Source organism: Perissodus microlepis, chromosome 11 (genome assembly GCF_051167445.1).
Source record: "Perissodus microlepis isolate ML-2025 ecotype Zambia chromosome 11, ASM5116744v1, whole genome shotgun sequence".
Taxonomy (NCBI): Eukaryota; Metazoa; Chordata; class Actinopteri; order Cichliformes; family Cichlidae; genus Perissodus; species Perissodus microlepis.
In genome coordinates, this window is record NC_140471.1 from 9237985 (window position 1) to 9259785 (window position 21801).

The 21801-nt window shown below is 42.3% G+C and overlaps 1 protein-coding gene and 1 pseudogene across 1 annotated transcript; one reads left to right on the forward strand and one right to left on the reverse strand.

The window, feature by feature from the left end:
* The first annotated feature begins 94 nt into the window (after positions 1–94).
* On the forward strand, positions 95–15669 carry LOC146377239 (uncharacterized). Its single transcript, XM_084944411.1, has 7 exons — positions 95–169; positions 261–731; positions 13382–13453; positions 13553–13671; positions 13755–13815; positions 13907–14001; positions 14438–15669. Exons 1-7 carry the CDS (start codon positions 95–97, stop codon positions 15417–15419), a joined length of 1875 nt encoding a protein of 624 aa, XP_084800537.1. The 3' UTR covers positions 15420–15669.
* Positions 15670–16308: 639 nt separating this feature from the next.
* LOC146377240 (uncharacterized) lies at positions 16309–17767 on the reverse strand (annotated as a pseudogene).
* Between the last annotated feature and the right edge of the window lie 4034 nt (positions 17768–21801).

A 21801-nucleotide genomic window follows, 5' to 3' on the forward strand; every position in this document is an offset into this window, starting at 1 on the left:
GCAGCGCATAATTGATAATGACACCATCTTTCAAAATATACACAGTGCAAGCATTTCTGCACTAAGTCGTGTACTTGCGCGCCACAGAATAAGAATGAAGCAAATTTACAGAGTTCCTTTCGAGAAAAACACAGAACGTGTAAAGCAACTGCGATATGACTATGTGCAGGTAAGCTAGTGTCATTGGTTCTGAATTTGGAAGTGCATACTGTAGTGCTGTGCATGGGCCTGATGTGTTGCATTTGTTTTGTCTTGTCCAGAGAGTGATGGAACTAGAAGCAGATGCAATGGGACATGAGCTACTTTTTGTAGATGAGGCCTGTTTTAACCTCAGTAAAACCAGGAGACGTGGCAGGAACATTATTGGACACCGTGCCATCATCAATGTCCCAGGACAACGTGGTGGTAACATAACCATGTGTGCAGCTATAAGCCAAAATGGTGTTGTTCACCATCATGCAACCATAGGCCCATACAACACTGCACACATTATTGCATTCCTGGACACCTTGCATGACATGCTCACTGTTCAGAGACCAGAGCAGACCCGATATGTCATCATATGGGACAATGTTAGTTTCCATAGGGCTGCTTTGGTCCGCAACTGGTTTACAAACCAACCATCCTTCATGGCACTCAACCTCCCTCCATACTCTCCATTCTTAAATCCCATTGAGGAGTTCTTCTCTGCCTGGCGCTGGAAAGTGTACGACCGTCATCCTCATCAACAGGTAGCCCTTTTACAGGCAATGGAGGAGGCATGTGGAGATATTGACCAGGCATCATGTCAGGCCTGGATACGGCATTCAAGGAGATATTTTCCCCGGTGCCTTGGACTGGAGGATATCACATGCGATGTGGACGAAATTTTGTGGCCGGACCCAGAGAGACGACATGATGTAGGCTGATTGTCTTTTTTCTTCCCTTTTTTTGTGAAATTCCTATTTTTGTGTTCTGACTTTGTCTTGGTTTTGATGAGTGTGAATAAACACCAATACTTGAAGTTTGGATCCTTGTATGTTTACATGACACTATGACAAAAGTGTGACCTCAAATTGACATCTGGACACAGAGAAAGCAAAAGCCAGATGTGTTTTGTATTCATACCATCAGTGTGCAGTTGGCGCATTGTGTGCTTAGTAGATGATGGCTTGTGTGTACTGTTTGATACGAAAACACCATTTTTTATTTTTATGAAGGTGTGAAGAGTTAATCTAGCTGTGTTCGCTTTTGCAAGAGAACTACAATGTTTTGATAATTGGGTGACAGGTTTTCTTATTTGTGTGTAGAGTTTTGCAAAAATAGCCAATAGTTACAAAAAATGTGCTTAAGCAATCAGAAAAAACTGTAATTACAGTTTTTCTGAGTTGCTAAAACACTAAATCCCAGTGTAAAACATAAACTGTCAACTATGAAAACTATTTCATCAAATCAATCCCACAGTTGCCAAAACCTCAAACACTATTCATCTGGTCGGGACACCATTTGCAAATCTGAATCTCCCATTTACCAAAACTCTAAACACCTTCTCAAACACAAAACACATTAAGCAGTGTGGTGCACTTGTACCCAGAATGGTGCACACAGGCTACATTAGTGAAACACAACTAACACACTGTTTTCATCATTAACACACTACCACTCAAAATTGAAAACACATGTTGCAACCTCTTCTTCTGCTTTTTGCTAGATTGAACATAGCTTAATCCACAAAGATGTATTCATGAGGCCTAACCATTGAGTCAATCTCAAGGATTCTCTTTACAAAGTGACAACAAACAAATTTTAGTTCTGTAAATGAAATAGTATGATGTAAAAATGTGATATGTATACAAGAATACTTGAAGGATGGCCACATGAGGGTGGAAGAACACGCATGCACTCACAACACCAGGAGACACTTATTGTGGATATGGTCCGTCAGAATAATGCAATTTGACTGCATGAAATGGAGCAGTGGATTATAGAAGACAACATACATTTTGAATCTAGCAAAAAGGAGAAGGTCACAATGTCATAGGTCAACGTGCCATTATTGAACTGCCTGGTCAGCGTGGTGGAAATGTAACTATCTGTGCTGCCAACAGCAGCTGTGGGGTTCTCCACAGTCATGTTACTGTTGAGCCATACAACACCAAACTTCTAGCAACATTCCTGGATGCGCTACAGGATGCTCTGCTTGAGTAGAAAGATCGCAAGTAGGCAGAGCATCCCATATCATTTGGGACAACGTGAGCTTTCACCGATGTCCAAGAATACACAATTGGTTTCACAATGAGCAGCATTTTATTACAGTTTTTCTCAAATGCTAAAACACATGTCACAAACGTTACCACCAGGTCCCCCAATGTCCAAACACGACACCCTTCTTTAAAGCTACATAAACACAACCACACCTTCCCACTGCAAAACTCAAACTCCCACACCAAGAGAGCAGCTCGAAGCTGTCAAAACTGTAAACACTATACACAGCATTACACACTACAGCAAAACAATTGAAAACACAATGCTCAATTTGTGAGAAGGTTCTTTGGTTCATAACTGCCAATGCATATTTTTATAAACTGTACAGTAACGGATCGTCATAGAACCCTGCAGAGGATTAGGCATTTAGATTTGTGAGTTTCACATGAAGACTATAAATCTATAAAAACATCCTGCATGTACGTACACTACTGTAACACAACTCAATGCAAAAACAGAATCTATCGCACACAACAGTACTCTCGGAAACATGATCAGGGTGTGAAGTCTTTTTTATTGTCTACACGGTCTTTTTACAGTATTACACACAGTCACTGTGCGGCATCATGTCGCCGAGCTGCATTGGGCCACATCACCTCATCCACATCACAGGCTATATTGTCCCTTGCTAGGCACCGCGGGAAAAACGCCCTGGAATGGCGAATCCATCCCTGGAAGGCCTCCACTGGGATGTCAGCACAGGCCAGCTCCATTGCCCGTACGAGGTTCTCTCTTGTGTATGGCTGTCTGTCATACACCTTCCATCTCCATGATGAGAAGAACTCCTCTATAGGGTTCAGGAAAGGGGAGTAGGGTGGCAGACAGACGTTTAAAAAGTGGTCACTGTTGGTGGTGAACCACTCTCTGATTTGGTGTGTTTTGTGGAAGCGGACGTTGTCCCAAATGATCACATACATGTGATGTGCTAGCCTAGGATGGTGTTGTTGACGGTCCAGGAGGATGTCTTTTAGCTCCTCTAGGAAGGTGAGGAGACGTTGGGTGTTGTAAGACCCAAGGACAGCATGCCGGTGGACAAGCCCCTCCGTACCCATAGCTGCACAAAGAGTAATATTACCCCCCCGTTGGCCAGGAACCTCAGTGATGGCTCTTTGGCCAATGATGTTACGGCCTCTTCGCCTTCGTTTCTGGAGGTTGAAGCCAGCCTCATCCAGGAAGAGGTACTCATGGGGTCTGGCCATCGCGTCCAACTCCATTATCCTCTGTGAACATGGAAAAGCGTACAGGTGTTCAGAACGGTCAATCAGGTAGCACAGTATTGTCCAGAAGTAATGTAGGCCACTAAGCAACACAGCATGTCCACTAACTGTACTGTGGACATGGATGTATACGTACTTGCACATACTCGTAACGTTGTTCTATGTGTCGCGCAGAGTTGCGCTCAAAGGGAACCCTGTAGACCTGTTTCATCCTCATCTGTTGGCGCCGGAGAACTCGGTCTATTGTGGACACGCTGACAGCATCAATGTTCTCAAAGTTTACATTATCTGCAATGACTTTGTCTCTGATCTCTCGGAGTCTAATGCAGTTGTTCTCACGGACCATATCTGCAATGAGGGTTTCTTGTGCCGCTGTGAATATGGCAACCCTCCCACCTCTATGTGGCATCCTTTCAGCTCTAAAGAAAGAAACATGTGTTGTCAATTGACTGATTTATATGTAAAACTACATGTAAAGTAACAGACCACTTTCACAGGCCTGTAAAACTGTAGTGTGACAAAGAAAGCAATAGCGTACTATACCTGTTGTGTTGTCTAAATGCCTTGATAATGGTGGCCACGGTGAACCTACTCAGGTTTGGATGTACTCTTCGTCCCGCTTCAGCCATTGTCATGCCATGGCCAATGACATGATCAATTACTGTTGCTCGCATATCATCTGTTATGATGGTGCGAGGTTGTCTTCTTCTCCCACCTGGACCTTCTCCTCTCTCTTGTTGGCCTCCTTCTCTTCCTCCTCTACTCCGAACTCCTCTTCTTCTTAGGCCTTCACCTCTTCCTCCTCTGATCTTAACCCCTCTTCCTCTTTGGCCTGCAGCTCTTCTCCTTCCGCACGCTCGAATGCCTTCATCCATTGTGATTGTTTGGCATCTTCACCAAACTATGCTTTTATAGGTGGGGTCACATCATTAGCAACAGGTGTCTTCAATTTTGAGTCGTTGTGTGTAGTGACTGACGCCAGGTGTGTTCCCTGTGTTCAAAGATTGGTGACTGTGGCAAGCATTTTGCATCACATGGGCTTTCATTTGAGAATATGAGCAGAGTTGTTTTGCAACATGTGTTTTAGCAAGGAAAAATGTGTTTAGATTTATGAGTACAGAGGGTTGTGTTTTGTGAATTGTGTCTTCATGTGACATGTGTTTATGGTACTGGAATATGGTGGCTACATTTAGTAAATGTGTTTAGACTACTGGTCATTTGGGTTACAGGATTGGCTTTTGTGTTTTAACATTTGAGAAAAACTGTAATGTGTTTCTTCCACCATACTCTCCCTTTTTGAACCCTATCGAGGAGTTTTTCTCAGCATGGAGATGTAAAGTATACGACCGAAACCCTTACACAGGAAAATCTACTTCAAGCATTGAATGGAGCATGTGGTGAGATAGGAGTGGAATCTTGCCAGAGCTGGATTCGGCATGCTAAACGATTCTTTCCTCGCTGCATTGCAAGGGAGACCATAGCATGTAATGTGGATGAAGTCCTGTGGCCTGACCCAGCACAGAGGTGTGATGCTAAGGCAGGATAAATTATCTGAATATGTTGGAAAAATACGTATTTATAACTTTTTTAACTGCAGTTCTTTTTTAGTTAAAATGTGAGTAGAAGAATAAATGAATGAATAGATAAATATTATTTTCCAGCTACTCACAGTGTTTTGTATTTATTTTTGTAGTGTGTAATCATTGCTAAGTTGTGTTTGCACATTGGCTGGTTTTGTGTGTTTTTTGACAGCAGTGCTTGATTTTGAGAAAAGTTAAGATAGTTTTGGGTCAAATGTTTGTGTGTGTAGCTTGAATTTTAGAGTTTGCGTTTAGTGTTTTGAGACAAAGAGATGAGATTTTAGGAAATGTGTTTTAGCAATTCAGAAAAACTGTAAGACAGATATATCAAACAGGGAGAAACATAAATAAAAAAAAATAAACAGAGGACAGCCTGAACTGGGGAAACTAAGAAAATGAGACAAAAACTGGAATACTAGAAAAACCTGGGAAACCTTGGAAACATGTGAGGAAGAGCCTGAGGGAAAAACAGACACGACAGCAAAGGTCAGGGGAAAACTCACACAATATATACAGACAGAAGGTGATCAGGGGAACTGAAAACACGGGGTGAACACAGTTGAAACGCCACAGAGGAAGCATAACTAAACACGATGAACATCGACCGCAAGACTGTCAAAAATAAAACAGTAAAAAGGCAGACTAATAAACTTTGACTTAACAAGGGAACAGGGAAGATACAATGGGAGATGAAACGTGAACATAACTATGGAACACATAGAGAGGACATGACGGGCTAGTGAGAACACACATGACAGATGGGGAAGACCTGGCATGAGACACAAGGGGAAACATGTAAACAAGAGGAGAAAACAGAGGGAGAGAGAAGGAGCGGGGACACGAGAGAGAGGGAACGAGAGCAAGAAGGGACACAAGGGTGAGGGAGAGCGCAAGACAGGCTGGGGAAACATGGGCAAACATGACAGACAGGGGAGGCACGGAATAAATGCAAGGAGGGGAACATAGGAACTACATGGGAAAACCCAGACACGAGGATCACACACATGCACATAAACAGAGACACACAGAGAGGGGCACAGAGGACAAAGACACAAGGGAACCTAATAAACAAGGAAGTAAACTCATCATAAGTACACTCAGAGACATAATAAGAATGAACTCAGAACTAACCAGTCAAATGAAAATAATCATAATAATGCATAACAGATATGAAAACACAAGAAAAGTCAAAACGCTGCATCAAATGACCCAGAACAATGACAATGTGATTGTTTCTGTATCATCTTAGCATTAATCAATTGAAAGGATGCCTCGATCAGGCTGAGTGTCATTATGCCTTTCTGTGCCCTCTGGCTAGAGTTTCAAAAATTCTATTTAAATGAGTAATTATAATAGTTTTTTAACATTTATTATCAATTTCTTTGAGTCTGAACAGTTAAAAATATATTAAAGCATTTTGATGTAAAGCAGCACTGTATGCCCCTGTGTTCCTTTCTCTGTTTGACATTATTGTTTCACTTTTGTATTGAGTAATATAAAATACTTTGACTGAGAGCTTCTGTTCTGACATGTCAAATGAGTCAGTTTTTCTGTATATTGCACACTGGAACTGATGCATAATTTGCATAATTTTTCCCAAAGGAGTTTTGTGCACTCATAATATCAGTTTCTCCACATATAAACTGATCTAAAAAAAGTCAGCAGATTTCTGAGGTATATAGGTACCCTATGACATTTATTTTGCTGACTTTGCATTTGACTGGACTTTGATCTTCTCTGTTATATCGGCTACATGAACGAAAATTCCTGAATGAACCCAGGTTGCCACTCAGTGTTGCACAATCCCTGTATTCTAAAACAGCATTGGCAGTGTCCAGCTCATCAACCTATGCAAAGTAAACCTAACAGTGGGTTCTGTTAGCTTGTTGTTATAACAAGAAGGGATAAGGTAAGAAGGGATGAGAATAGGGTGTTGTGAGACCTATGTTATTTTCTGTATCCAACATCTATAGTGAACTAGTAGCTCAGTGTTCCAACATTAGGAAAGAGCAACTGCTATCACAACTAGAAATTGATGAGGTACAGCATAATTGTTATGACAAGGGGAAACCAGCATGTCAGGTCAGGGATGGGGGATATCATCATCCCCACCGAAGATTGGGTACCAAGCCCCAAGTACAACTGGCACATTGAAGGCGTTGAAGGCGCTAGAGCAGCTGACCTGAGAGATAGTATAATGGCTAAGCTAAAAACTTGGACCCTCCATGACCAATTAGGTGAAGTACCATCTGAAGGTCTACTAGGAGATTTGAATGCAACGTCAGGGGAAACAGACAGAAACAAACCAGCTGATCTACAACATGAAAGCCGTGATCAGCTGTGCCCTTCTGTAGAAGGAGACTACAGGCCAAGATCAAGGTAGCATGCAGGGAAGTTAGCCAACTGTCAGAGCTCCAGAAAAGTGAAGAAAGGGTAGTACAACAAGGGAAGCATAAGAAATACAGCAAGGTATCCATAGCTGGAAGGTTCTCAGCTGAGGGCCAAGCTCAGCACGTGGGCTGTGTGCTTGATAGGTTGCTAAAGTATAACACTGATTTCATGGAATTTATTGACGTTGACAGTGAGGTAGACATTACAGTTTTTCTCAAATGTTAAAACACAAAAGCCAATCCTGTAACCCAAATGACCAGTAGTCTAAACACATTTACTAAATGTAGCCACCATATTCCAGTACCATAAACACATGTCACATGAAGACACAATTCACAAAACACAACCCTCTGTACTCATAAATCTAAACACATTTTTCCTTGCTAAAACACATGTTGCAAAACAACTCTGCTCATATTCTCAAATGAAAGCCCATGTGATGCAAAATGCTTGCCACAGTCACCAATCTTTGAACACAGGGAACACACCTGGCGTCAGTCACTACACACAACGACTCAAAATTGAAGACACCTGTTGCTAATGATGTGACCCCACCTATAAAAGCATAGTTTGGTGAAGATGCCAAACAATCACAATGGATGAAGGCATTCGAGCGTGCGGAAGGAGAAGAGCTGCAGGCCGAAGAGGGGTTGAGATCAGAGGAGGAAGAGGTGAAGGCCTAAGAAGAAGAGGAGTTCGGAGTAGAGGAGGAAGAGGAGGCCAACAAGAGAGAGGAGAAGGTCCAGGTGGGAGAAGAAGACAACCTCGCACCATCATAACCGATGATATGCGAGCAACAGTAATTGATCATGTCATTGGCCATGGCATGACAATGGCTGAAGCGGGACGAAGAGTACATCCAAACCTGAGTAGGTTCACCGTGGCCACCATTATCAAGGCATTTAGACAACACAACAGGTATAGTACGCTATTGCTTTCTTTGTCACACTACAGTTTTACAGGCCTGTGAAAGTGGTCTGTTACTTTACATGTAGTTTTACATATAAATCAGTCAATTGACAACACATGTTTCTTTCTTTAGAGCTGAAAGGATGCCACATAGAGGTGGGAGGGTTGCCATATTCACAGCGGCACAAGAAACCCTCATTGCAGATATGGTCCGTGAGAACAACTGCATTAGACTCCGAGAGATCAGAGACAAAGTCATTGCAGATAATGTAAACTTTGAGAACATTGATGCTGTCAGCGTGTCCACAATAGACCGAGTTCTCCGGCGCCAGCAGATGAGGATGAAACAGGTCTACAGGGTTCCCTTTGAGCGCAACTCTGCGCGACACATAGAACAACGTTACGAGTATGTGCAAGTACGTATACATCCATGTCCACAGTACAGTTAGTGGACATACTGTGTTGCTTAGTGGCCTACATTACTTCTGGACAATACTGTGCTACCTGATTGACCGTTCTGAACACCTGTACGCTTTTCCATGTTCACAGAGGATAATGCAGTTGGACGCGATGGCCAGACCCCATGAGTACCTCTTCCTGGATGAGGCTGGCTTCAACCTCCAGAAACGAAGGCGAAGAGGCCGTAACAACATTGGCCAAAGAGCCATCACTGAGGTTCCTGGCCAACGGGGGGGTAATATTACTCTTTGTGCAGCTATGGGTACGGAGGGGCTTGTCCACCGGCATGCTGTCGTTGGGTCTTACAACACCCAACGTCTCCTCACCTTCCTAGAGGAGCTAAAAGACATCCTCCTGGACCGTCAACAACACCATCCTAGGCTAGCACATCACATGTATGTGATCATTTGGGACAACGTCCGCTTCCACAAAACACACTAAATCAGAGAGTGGTTCACCACCAACAGTGACCACTTTTTAAACGTCTGTCTGCCACCCTACTCCCCTTTCCTGAACCCTATAGAGGAGTTCTTCTCCTCATGGAGATGGAAGGTGTATGACAGACAGCCATACACAAGAGAGAACCTCGTACGGGCAATGGAGCTGGCCTGTGCTGACATCCCAGTGGAGGCCTTCCAGGGATGGATTCGCCATTCCAGGGCGTTTTTCCCGCGGTGCCTAGCAAGGGACAATATAGCCTGTGATGTGGATGAGGTGATGTGGCCCAATGCAGCTCGGCGACATGATGCCGCACAGTGACTGTGTGTAATACTGTAAAAAGACCGTGTAGACAATAAAAAAGACTTCACACCCTGATCATGTTTCCGAGAGTACTGTTGTGTGCGATAGATTCTGTTTTTGCATTGAGTTGTGTTACAGTAGTGTACGTACATGCAGGATGTTTTTATAGATTTATAGTCTTCATGTGAAACTCACAAATCTAAATGCCTAATCCTCTGCAGGGTTCTATGACGATCCGTTACTGTACAGTTTATAAAAATATGCATTGGCAGTTATGAACCAAAGAACCTTCTCACAAATTGAGCATTGTGTTTTCAATTGTTTTGCTGTAGTGTGTAATGCTGTGTATAGTGTTTACAGTTTTGACAGCTTCGAGCTGCTCTCTTGGTGTGGGAGTTTGAGTTTTGCAGTGGGAAGGTGTGGTTGTGTTTATGTAGCTTTAGAGAAGGGTGTTGTGTTTGGACATTGGGGGACCTGGTGGTAACGTTTGTGACATGTGTTTTAGCATTTGAGAAAAACTGTAATACAGGTAAGCTCTGTGTGTGGAGTACAATGGAGGGAGCAGGAAGAGTGAGAAGTAGAGGAGGCCGAGCAAGAGGACGTGGAGGTGAAGTAGTAGGATGAAGAGGACTAGGAGGGGGGAGAGGAAGAGTAAGAAATAGAATTGCTGATGACATCAGAGCTACAATAGTGGACCATGTCATCAACCGTGGAATGACCCTGAGGGAAGCTGGCCAACGGGTTCAGCCTAACTCGAGCCGCTACACTGTAGCAAGCATCATAAGGACATTTTGAAATGAGACTCGGTTAGCACAGTCACTTTGCACTAAGATTTGTAGCACTGCCATATGCCAATGAGAAACACAATACCATAGATGTAAAAATACTGAAATTGTTACTTTACAGAATTGCTAGACGACCAGATGCTGGGGCAGAGGAAGCATGTTCACTGCAGACCAAGAAACCCATATAGTCAATATGACGATTGCAAATAATCCTATACTTGGAAATAAACACTTGTGTTTGTTTTGATGTATGTAAATAAACACCAATACTTGAAGCTTGGATCCTTGTATGTTTACATGACACTATGACAAAAGTGTGACCTCAAATTGGCATCTGTACACAGAGAAAGCAAAAGCCAGACAAAAACACCATTTTTACGAAGGTGTGAAGAGTTAATCTAGGTGTGTTCGCTTTTGCAAGAGAACTACAATGTTTTGATAATTGGGTGACAGGTTTTCTTATTTGTGTGTAGAGTTTTGCAAAAATAGCCAATAGTTACAAAAAATGTGCTTAAGCAATCAGAAAAAACTGTAATAGTCCCTGTTCACTCTATGCTGTGTGTGTGTCTGTGTGTGTGTGTCTGTGTGTGTGTGTGCGTGTGTGTGTGTGTGTGTGTGTGTGTGTGTGTCCTAAATTAAAGGTAAAAACATACACTCTGACACACAGATGCAAATATAAGTCATCTTTATTTATATAGCACATTTAAAAGACATCAAGTGTCGGCCAAAGTGCTGAACAGAGGGATAATATGGTGAAAAGAATTAAAATAGATAAGATGAAAACATTATAGAAACATTGAGACATCCGTATATGTTTGTAAAAAAATATGTGTACATGCAAATATGCACATACATATACAAAAATGTACACATTCACGCACAAGCACACATATGTGAACTTAAAATACACGTACACGTGTCTGCACATGCAAACATCATCCAATGAGATAAAAAACCAGAATAGCAGAAACACAATAACAGAGGTGTCAGAGAGATCCTTGGAAAATAGGAAGGGCTTCAGATTGGATTTGAAGACTTCCAAGGATGAAGAGGATTTTATGAAAGGGGGACGACTGTTTCGGGGCAGCAATGGAGAAAGCTGTCACCTCTAGATTTGAACTGGGAGCGTGGAACTAATGACAGCATCTGACTGGAGGAGCGCAGAGTTCGAGTGGGGCGGTGTGGGCTAAGAAGATCTGAAATGTAACCTGGAGCCATAATAACAAACGCACACGCATGCGTCTTCAGCATTACTGGGTTTCTGCAGCTCCTGGTTTCCTGTTTAATACATTCACACAAGCAATCAAACGCTATGAATCGGTTCCACAATGTTTGCAGTCACTTTATAAAAGGTGTAAAAAGGCAGTCACTGATCAGCACTATAACATTTTGACAATAAATTGTATTTGAATAAAACTGTTTCCTGCAGCCTAAATACGTCTCTGTACCTGAATAGAACTAAAGATCTTTCTCATAGGGTTAATGACACGTCTACCAACTATTTCATGTCCACATTACTGCTGAGAGTTACTCCAAAAACTTCCTTTAGTGGCTCTTCATCAGAATATTTACTTAGTTGTTGACATGAAAATCAGTCATTGTGTATTTTGAACACCTAAACTTCAGTGTGATGCCATTATCCTGCCAAACAACATAAAAGTCTCTAAAAAGGTAAGTATGGAGCAGCATCCTTTTTTATGGAAGAGGAAGGAAAAGTCATATTTATTATTATTCTCATATTACACAGACTGTGCTGACTGAACAGGCTCAGGCTGAAGCAGTGCAGATCCTGGCCTATTTTCAAGTACCATTAAAGTTATCACGTGTATAAATCTCTCCATTAGATGTCAGTAGACGGCAGATTGCAGTCAGTGCAGTCACTTTTCTTATCCCTCCTGATTCAAGAGCATAAAGCGATCTACGTTAGCTCTGGTAATTCTGACGGTCGTTCGGTGAATCTTTGTTTAATCTCTTTATTTGCTTTTTGGAGAAGTGAAGGTACAAAAACCTCTTCAATGAAATTTGCTTTGGTGGACAGAAAACAACCGTTGTAGACTGTTTGCGGTTACCTTTTATAAGTATTGAATTTTCAAAAGTGAAGTCAGTTCTTCTGACCAGGTTCAGACCAGGATGAACACAAGTATGATACTGAACCCACTAGAGAACTGGTCCCAGCTGTGGGTTCACCTCCTCCTGCTGACCTCATAGGACAGACTCTAATGTAGCATCACGTTCATCGGTCACTCCTGACCTCCTGTGAAGCATGACAAATGTGTAATTAATGACTTAATTATTTGGGGTATTATTGCTATAAAAATAATATTAATAGTATTATTATTATTGTGCTTTAGGCTCCACTGATAACGCAGAGGTCTCTTCTTCCTCTGGGCTGTTTAAAGGGCCAGTTTATCCAAAGCTGTGTATATACCAGCTGCTGTCAGGCTTCAGATGTCTGCATTAGTCCACAGTCCACTGTTTTGTAAGCCATTGCTTTACTGCAAAAGTTCCCATCTACTGTAAAGAAATGGAGATAAGCAGGCACATAATACGAAAAGGCATGCTGTAGGTTGACTTTGTCTTTTCTGATCCATCGGTTTGTGTGGCTCTTTTCACAGGAGGGACCTAACCCACACTTTATTTATTTATATGATAAGTTTAGTGGAATGTAGTGCAAAATACACAGTGTTTACTTTTAATTTAACAACATGAAGCTGCATCAAGTTTCCATGGTGACTGCTCAAGAAATTCTGCATTCATAAATAAACATCAGACTGTCAAAAGAGCTCATCTGTGCGAGACCACCGAGCTGAGAGCATTTTCAAGTCGAGATCCCCCCGTACGCCATCGTTGGAGAGCAGTTAAAGTTTTTCTTCCCGACTGTGATTTGAAAACGTCTAAATGGAATCAAGTCAAGGAATCTATAAACCTATCAGGGTATGTGAAGTTTTTGCTTTTACTGCATTTCAATAATATGAAGAATTTGATGTCGTTTTAAAAGTTGACAAACTGAGAATCATTTTAAGTAACAATGACTAAATTGCTATTTCTTTGACAGGTGTTGTTCAACACACCAATTTATGAAACTGCTGTAAAGATCTGCTGGTATCTTCCGGGCTACAGGACTCAGGTTAGACCCAGATTCATGCAAACCAAAGCTGACAGAAAATATCAGGTCATTTCTGAGGACCTGAGAGTGGTGGTGATTAAATGTCTCCTTTACTTTTAGATTGCGATTATGACGGAGTTTCTCAGACTTCAGCAGGAAGATCTAATTCCACCGAACCTCACTGCTGAAGATCTGAGAGATCTTTTGGTGGAGAAGAGCAGGGAGACACTCAGAGAGCAGTGAGTTACTGTCACACCTGAAAGTCTGTTTGTGATGACGTGTAAATGCTGAGAGAAAACCTCTGCTTTGCTTTCTTTTGAAGGCTGTGGGAGTTTGAATTAGAGGATTTTGAAGAAGAGGAAGCCAAACCTCTTCTAAGGCTGGTAAGACGAGAAAACCCACAAGACTTTTTTTTTCATTATGTTCACATAACCTTTAAACATAAGCGCACTGTAAATGTGTTTTCTGTTTCAGGTGTGGGCGGTGAACGTCAGCAATAAAATGAGGGACGTTGAATTTGAAGCCAGGATGCTTCTTCAGTTCCCAGAGGCCGTACCTCCTAAATTTCAGTGAGTCACATGTAATATACAGTTATTAACCCTGTAAGACCCAACCCATCAAAAAACAGCCCGAAAATTCAGATTCTTTGGAGCTGAGATGTTTATTAACCCTTTAAACAAAAGCCACAAATTAGTTCTTTGCTATGTCATGTTGTGTATGATTTACTTTTATTATGTATTTATTTTTTGTATCACATTTGATACACTGGGTGTTTTTGGCAACTTTTTGTTAACGACAATGTTAACTTTAGACTAAAAAAAGAGTTTTGTCCACAACATTTAGAAATTATAGCAAGTATTGATCATGTTGATGAGATCGAGGTCTCAGAAACTCATGTATGATACAAAGGCGGTTACAGGGTTAACAGTCCAGCTACAGTGTTTCAATATTTAAATGATGCTTTGAATATGTTTAAAAGATAACACTTATCATGTTTTTCTACAGAGCACCTAAACTCCTCAGCGTGGTGAAGGATTACGTTGAAATCCTGAAAAAGAAGCAGCAGGAACAGCATAACAGCAAACTGCTCACCGCGCAGGAGGTAGTGATCGAGGTAGTTCCCCGCGTTCTCCAGGGCTTCTGGGAGCTTCCTCCTCGTCCCCTCCTAAACATGGCCTCCCAGAGTCTAAGTATCCTCTCCACAAGTGTCACCAAGGCCACTTTAGATCGTGTCTCCAAGAGCCTCACGGCGATGGAAACACAGGCCATCTTCACCCGCTCCATCCGAGACGATATGGTCGACAGCATCCTGACGGAGATTAGACAGAAATTTCCTGAAGAAATTCTGTCTATCAAAGTTGCAAACTTTGCGCCAGTGTTGCTGAAGACCATTGCTGATGTAGCAAGGATCCGGATATGTGAAATCTTTGAGCCCCCTTCAAGTCCTGATGTGAAGAGCACAAATGGAGAGCGCTCCTCTGACGGCCTTTCAATGGCAAATGATCCACCAGCCGAAGGAGCTCTGTCAGAAGGTTTTCCAGAGCCTGACGTTCCCTGTGAGGAACTTCTTACTGAAAGGGCATCCAGTCTGAGTACTCAAGACCTTATGATCGAAGGAGCTCTGTCAGAAAGTGTTCCAGAGCCCGACGTTCCCTGTGAGGAACTTCTTTCTGAAAGGGCATCCAGTCTGAGTACTCAAGACCTTACGATCGAAGGAGCTCTGTCAGAAAGTGTTCCAGAGCCCGACGTTCCCTGTGAGGAACCCTATGCCGAGTCCAAATCCTGTGTTGAAGGCGAAGATCATAAGATCAAAGGATCTTGTTCGGAAATTGGGCCACTTCCTGATGTTCCCTTTGAACATCCCTTTCCTGAACCTGAAGCCAGCATGAAGTCCAAAGACCGTCACATCAAGAAGAAGAAAAAGGGCTTCTTCAAAAGACTGAGAAGTCTGTTCTGCTGCTGTTGCAGACAAAAAGACACCGAATGACACTGAAGCTGTGACCCAGTATTGGTGTTGCAGTAACTGTAAATATGTAAATATGTTCCTTGATGATTGTTGTTCATGTTTTTGGGGGTTTCTTTAGTTTTCAGTGGGCTGGGTGATTTTTCTCCTCTGTGTTCTTTACTTAATTCTTGTTCATAGTTCCTGATTTGTTTTCCTAGTTCTTGTTTCTTAGTTTTTAGTTTCTTGAGTCCACCTGAGTTTCCAGCAATAAAAGCTGCTGATTCAAGTTTCATTCCACGTAAGAGTCCTGTGTTTGGGTCCTGCTACCTGCCTGTCACAGCACACCATGACAGAAACTTTATAAACTCATTCATATTTCTACACGAGTCTCCAGCTATGTTAAAGATTTTTTTCTTTCAAACATTTGTAAGAATCTCTTATGGTTCTCAAAATACTTCCATAAGTCCAGTAAGTGTAGTCCAGTAACATATTGATGGTATTATTTTTAATAATTATTTTTAATACAATTATTTATTATTTTTAATGCAATTTGAACTGAAACTGGTATATAAAATGTATTTCCTGTCGAAAATGCAGTGTGAATGCTAATAGCTGAATAGTTTGAGTTGAATTTTTATAATTGCTGAAATCTATGGTGAAAAACATGTTACAGTTTTTGCCCGTTGCTTGAACACATTTTGCAAAACTTCGCTCATTGTGCCAAAACTCTAAACACAAGTAAACATGACACAACAAAATATACCATTCACATCTGTGCCAAACTGAAACTCTGCTGTCAAAACCTAACATTCCTCTGTCAAAATGTAACTCTGTTGACAAAATGACACATACTTGCATCATATGCAGATCAGATCAGGGGGAACACACTAGTCTACTTTATATAAAACACTGCAGTCTTTGATTTTCATTGTTTATTCAGAAGGCATATTTTCAGGAGACACAAACAACCAAAAAAAGCAAATAGGCCTACTCAATATTGTACATTGCAGCACCATGAATTCAGATAAAGCAAAAAAAACAAACATAATACAGTAATAGAAAAAACACTATACTGTACACACAAAAAATCATGACAATTGTGCATACGTGGGCTCATGGATCCCGCCGTCTGTTGGGGTCTGGCCACAGGACCTCATCGACATCGCAAGCAGTGTCTTCTCCCGCTGGGCACCGGGGAAAATATCCTCTTGCATGTCGAAACCATCCATGGATTGCTGTCACCTGACTGTCGCCGCAGGCTTGTTCCACTGCCTGCAGAAGAGGCATGCGGGCATGTGGTTGGCGGTCATATACACGCCATCTCCAAGCCTAAAATAATCCTCTATAGGGTTTAAAAATGGTGAGTAAGGGGGCAAGTATACCACTTCAAGTTGGCTGTGGTTGGAGAACCAGGCCTGGACCAGAGCAGCCCGGTGGAAACCGACATGATCCCATATCACCACAAACCTGGGCTGATCTGCTCTGTTCTGTACAACTATATCATGGAGAGCATCTAGAAATGTGAGTATATGTTGGCTATTGCATGGACCTAGTTTTGCATGATGATGCAGAAGCCCTCGAAGGCTAATGGCAGCACACAATGTGATATTTCCCCCGCGCTGCCCTGGGACGTGCACAATTGCCCTTTGGCCAATTACATTACGACCCCGTCGTCTTGTTTTGCACAGGTCGAATCCAGCTTCATCAATGAAAATGAATTCATGAGGCTGTGCAGCTCCATCCATGGCCAAGATTCTCTGTAAAACAAAGAGAACATATTACTGTACTACAGTGCTACACATACAGGACCCTCACACATCACACAGGTACCTGTGTAGCTCTCAGGATGGATCCATGTGGTACTGATATGGTACATATTCAGCTGCTACTGGATTTCACCAATACTGTATTGTCCATGTAAAGGACAGTTACACTTACCCGTACATATTCAGCTCGAAGTCCTTTGACCCTGTCACTGTTCCTCTCAAATGGGACTCTGTAGAGCTGCTTCATGGTGATGCTGTGTTGTCCCAAGATGCGTCTGATGGTGGTGATGCTCACATGGTTTATGTTGTTGAACACTTGCCTGTCTGCAAGTATTTGCTTTCGTAGCTGGTGGAGACAGATGGCATTGTCTGCCCTCACTAGGTCCACAACGGCAAGTTCCTGCTGTTGTGTGAACAGGCGTTGGCGTCCTGCCCCAGAAGGTCTTCGAGTCATTCTAGAGAAATACAACCACATACTGTCATCGCTTTGCTTATTTTCCTTACAGTACTTTACTGTATATACTGTATCATCCACTGTACAACACTGTACTTCAATATAAGTAATCATGGTATGTTTCACAGAAACTACCACTTTGGCTGCAAAAGGAGCATCAGCACCCTGCAATACCCTGTACACTTGATATGGTGATGTGATATACTGTAGAACAGTGCTATGAAAACCACCTGAGTCGAGTAGAAGGTAGAGAGGTGAAGACAGACCTGCTTTCTAGTCGGAATGTTCTTACAGTTTTTTCTGATGGCTTTAACCCTAACTGTGATTCTTACAGCACAATTCCTAAAACTATTAATACTTATAGCAAAACCACTCACTGAGTTTGCAAAACTAAAAGCACAAACACTGCTTTGCACTCAGTTTGCAATTTTGCAAAACTGTAGGCACAATTCACTGCACAGCACTCTTTTTGCAGAACTTTAAACACAACTCACTGCTTACACTCAATTACCAAATTTCCAACACACTCCTAGCAAAATTATACACATGTATGGCTATCATTAACACTATTTTGCCAACTGTCTGGCACACTTTCACATGTGAAAACTGTTTTAGATAATTAGTCCACTTTGCAATCAGCCTAAGCACTATAAACAGGCCACAGGTAAGCTGTCTATGTGGAGTACAATGGAAGGAGCAGTAAGAGTGAGAAGAGTGAGAATCAGAGGAGGCCGAGGGAGAGGACGTGGAGGTGAAGAAGTTGGAGGAAGAGGACGTGGAGGTGAAGAAGCAAGAGGGTTAGAGGAAGAGGACAAGGAGGAGCAAGAAGAGGACGAGGAGGGGAAAGAGGAAGGGTAAGAAGAGTAAGAAACAGAATAACTGATGACATCAGAGCTACAATAGTGGACCATGTCATCAACCATGGGATGACCCTGAGGGAAGCTGGCCAACGGGTTCAGCCTAAACTGAGCCGCTACACTGTGGCAAGCATCATTAGGACATTTCGAAATGAGAATCGGTAAGTACTTTGTAGCACTGCCATACTCTAATGAGAAACACAACAGTACCATACATGCAAAAATACTGAAATTGTTACTTTACAGAATTGCTAGACGTCCAGATGTTGGGGGCAGAGGCAGAATGTTCACTCCAGAGCAAGAGACCCATATAGTGAACATGGTGATTGCCAATAATGCAATAAGACTGCGCGAAATACAGCAGCGCATAATTGATAATGACACCATCTTTCAAAATATACACAGTGCAAGCATTTCTGCACTAAGTCGTGTACTTGCGCGCCACAGAATAAGAATGAAGCAAATTTACAGAGTTCCTTTCGAGAGAAACACAGAACGTGTAAAGCAACTGCGATATGACTATGTGCAGGTAAGCTAGTGTCATTGGTTCTGAATTTGGAAGTGCATACTGTAGTGCTGTGCATGGGCCTGATGTGTTGCATTTGTTTTGTCTTGTCCAGAGAGTGATGGAACTAGAAGCAGATGCAATGGGACATGAGCTACTTTTTGTAGATGAGGCCTGTTTTAACCTCAGTAAAACCAGGAGACGTGGCAGGAACATTATTGGACACCGTGCCATCATCAATGTCCCAGGACAACGTGGTGGTAACATAACCATGTGTGCAGCTATAAGCCAAAATGGTGTTGTTCACCATCATGCAACCATAGGCCCATACAACACTGCACACATTATTGCATTCCTGGACACCTTGCATGACATGCTCACTGTTCAGAGACCAGAGCAGACCCGATATGTCATCATATGGGACAATGTTAGTTTCCATAGGGCTGCTTTGGTCCGCAACTGGTTTACAGACCACCCATCCTTCATGGCACTCAACCTCCCTCCATACTCTCCATTCTTAAATCCCATCAAGGAGTTCTTCTCTGCCTGGCGCTGGAAAGTGTACGACCGTCATCCTCATCAACAGGTAGCCCTTTTACAGGCAATGGAGGAGGCATGTGGAGATATTGACCAGGCATCATGTCAGGCCTGGATACGGCATTCAAGGAGATATTTTCCCCGGTGCCTTGGACTGGAGGATATCGCATGCGATGTGGACGAAATTTTGTGGCCGGACCCAGAGAGACGACATGATGTAGGCTGATTGTCTTTTTTTCCCCCTTTTTTTTGTGAAATTCCTTTTTTGTGTTCTGACTTTGTCTTGGTTTTGATGAGTGTGAATAAACACCAATACTTGAAGTTTGGATCCTTGTATGTTTACATGACACTATGACAAAAGTGTGACCTCAAATTGACATCTGTACACAGAGAAAGCAAAAGCCAGATGTGTTTTGTATTCATACCATCAGTGTGCAGTTGGCGCATTGTGTGCTTAGTAGATGATGGCTTGTGTGTACTGTTTGATACGAAAACACCATTTTTTATTTTTATGAAGGTGTGAAGAGTTAATCTAGCTGTGTTCGCTTTTGCAAGAGAACTACAATGTTTTGATAATTGGGTGACAGGTTTTCTTATTTGTGTGTAGAGTTTTGCAAAAATAGCCAATAGTTACAAAAAATGTGCTTAAGCAATCAGAAAAAACTGTAATTACAGTTTTTCTGAGTTGCTAAAACACTAAATCCCAGTGTAAAACATAAACTGTCAACTATGAAAACTATTTCATCAAATCAATCCCACAGTTGCCAAAACCTCAAACACTATTCATCTGGTCGGGACACCATTTGCAAATCTGAATCTCCCATTTACCAAAACTCTAAACACCTTCTCAAACACAAAACACATTAAGCAGTGTGGTGCACTTGTACCCAGAATGGTGCACACAGGCTACATTACAGTTTTTCTCAAATGTTAAAACACAAAAGCCAATCCTGTAACCCAAATGACCAGTAGTCTAAACACATTTACTAAATGTAGCCACCATATTCCAGTACCATAAACACATGTCACATGAAGACACAATTCACAAAACACAACCCTCTGTACTCATAAATCTAAACACATTTTTCCTTGCTAAAACACATGTTGCAAAACAACTCTGCTCATATTCTTAAATGAAAGCCCATGTGATGCAAAATGCTTGCCACAGTCACCAATCTTTGAACACAGGGAACACACCTGGCGTCAGTCACTACACACAACGACTCAAAATTGAAGACACCTGTTGCTAATGATGTGACCCCACCTATAAAAGCATAGTTTGGTGACGATGCCAAACAATCACAATGGATGAAGGCATTCGAGCGTGCGGAAGGAGAAGAGCTGCAGGCCAAAGAGGAAGAGGGGTTGAGATCAGAGGAGGAAGAGGTGAAGGCCTAAGAAGAAGAGGAGTTCGGAGTAGAGGAGGAAGAGAAGGAGGCCAACAAGAGAGAGGAGAAGGTCCAGGTGGGAGAAGAAGACAACCTCGCACCATCATAACAGATGATATGCAAGCAACAGTAATTGATCATGTCATTGGCCATGGCATGACAATGGCTGAAGCGGGACGAAGAGTACATCCAAACCTGAGTAGGTTCACCGTGGCCACCATTATCAAGGCATTTAGACAACACAACAGGTATAGTACGCTATTGCTTTCTTTGTCACACTACAGTTTTACAGGCCTGTGAAAGTGGTCTGTTACTTTACATGTAGTTTTACATATAAATCAGTCAATTGACAACACATGTTTCTTTCTTTAGAGCTGAAAGGATGCCACATAGAGGTGGGAGGGTTGCCATATTCACAGCGGCACAAGAAACCCTCATTGCAGATATGGTCCGTGAGAACAACTGCATTAGACTCCGAGAGATCAGAGACAAAGTCATTGCAGATAATGTAAACTTTGAGAACATTGATGCTGTCAGCGTGTCCACAATAGACCGAGTTCTCCGGCGCCAACAGATGAGGATGAAACAGGTCTACAGGGTTCCCTTTGAGCGCAACTCTGCGCGACACATAGAACAACGTTACGAGTATGTGCAAGTACGTATACATCCATGTCCACAGTACAGTTAGTGGACATACTGTGTTGCTTAGTGGCCTACATTACTTCTGGACAATACTGTGCTACCTGATTGACCGTTCTGAACACCTGTACGCTTTTCCATGTTCACAGAGGATAATGCAGTTGGACGCGATGGCCAGACCCCATGAGTACCTCTTCCTGGATGAGGCTGGCTTCAACCTCCAGAAACGAAGGCGAAGAGGCCGTAACAACATTGGCCAAAGAGCCATCACTGAGGTT

Excerpts from the sequence above, each read along its gene's own strand:
- LOC146377239 (XM_084944411.1), top strand. The coding sequence starts at position 95 with ATGAAGCAAATTTACAGAGTTCCTTTCGAGAAAAACACAGAACGTGTA. Across the intron at positions 732-13,381 it reads ACCGTCATCCTCATCAACAG|GTGTTGTTCAACACACCAAT; the intron begins GTAGCCCTTTTA and ends TTTCTTTGACAG. Across the intron at positions 13,454-13,552 it reads TTCCGGGCTACAGGACTCAG|ATTGCGATTATGACGGAGTT; the intron begins GTTAGACCCAGA and ends CTTTACTTTTAG.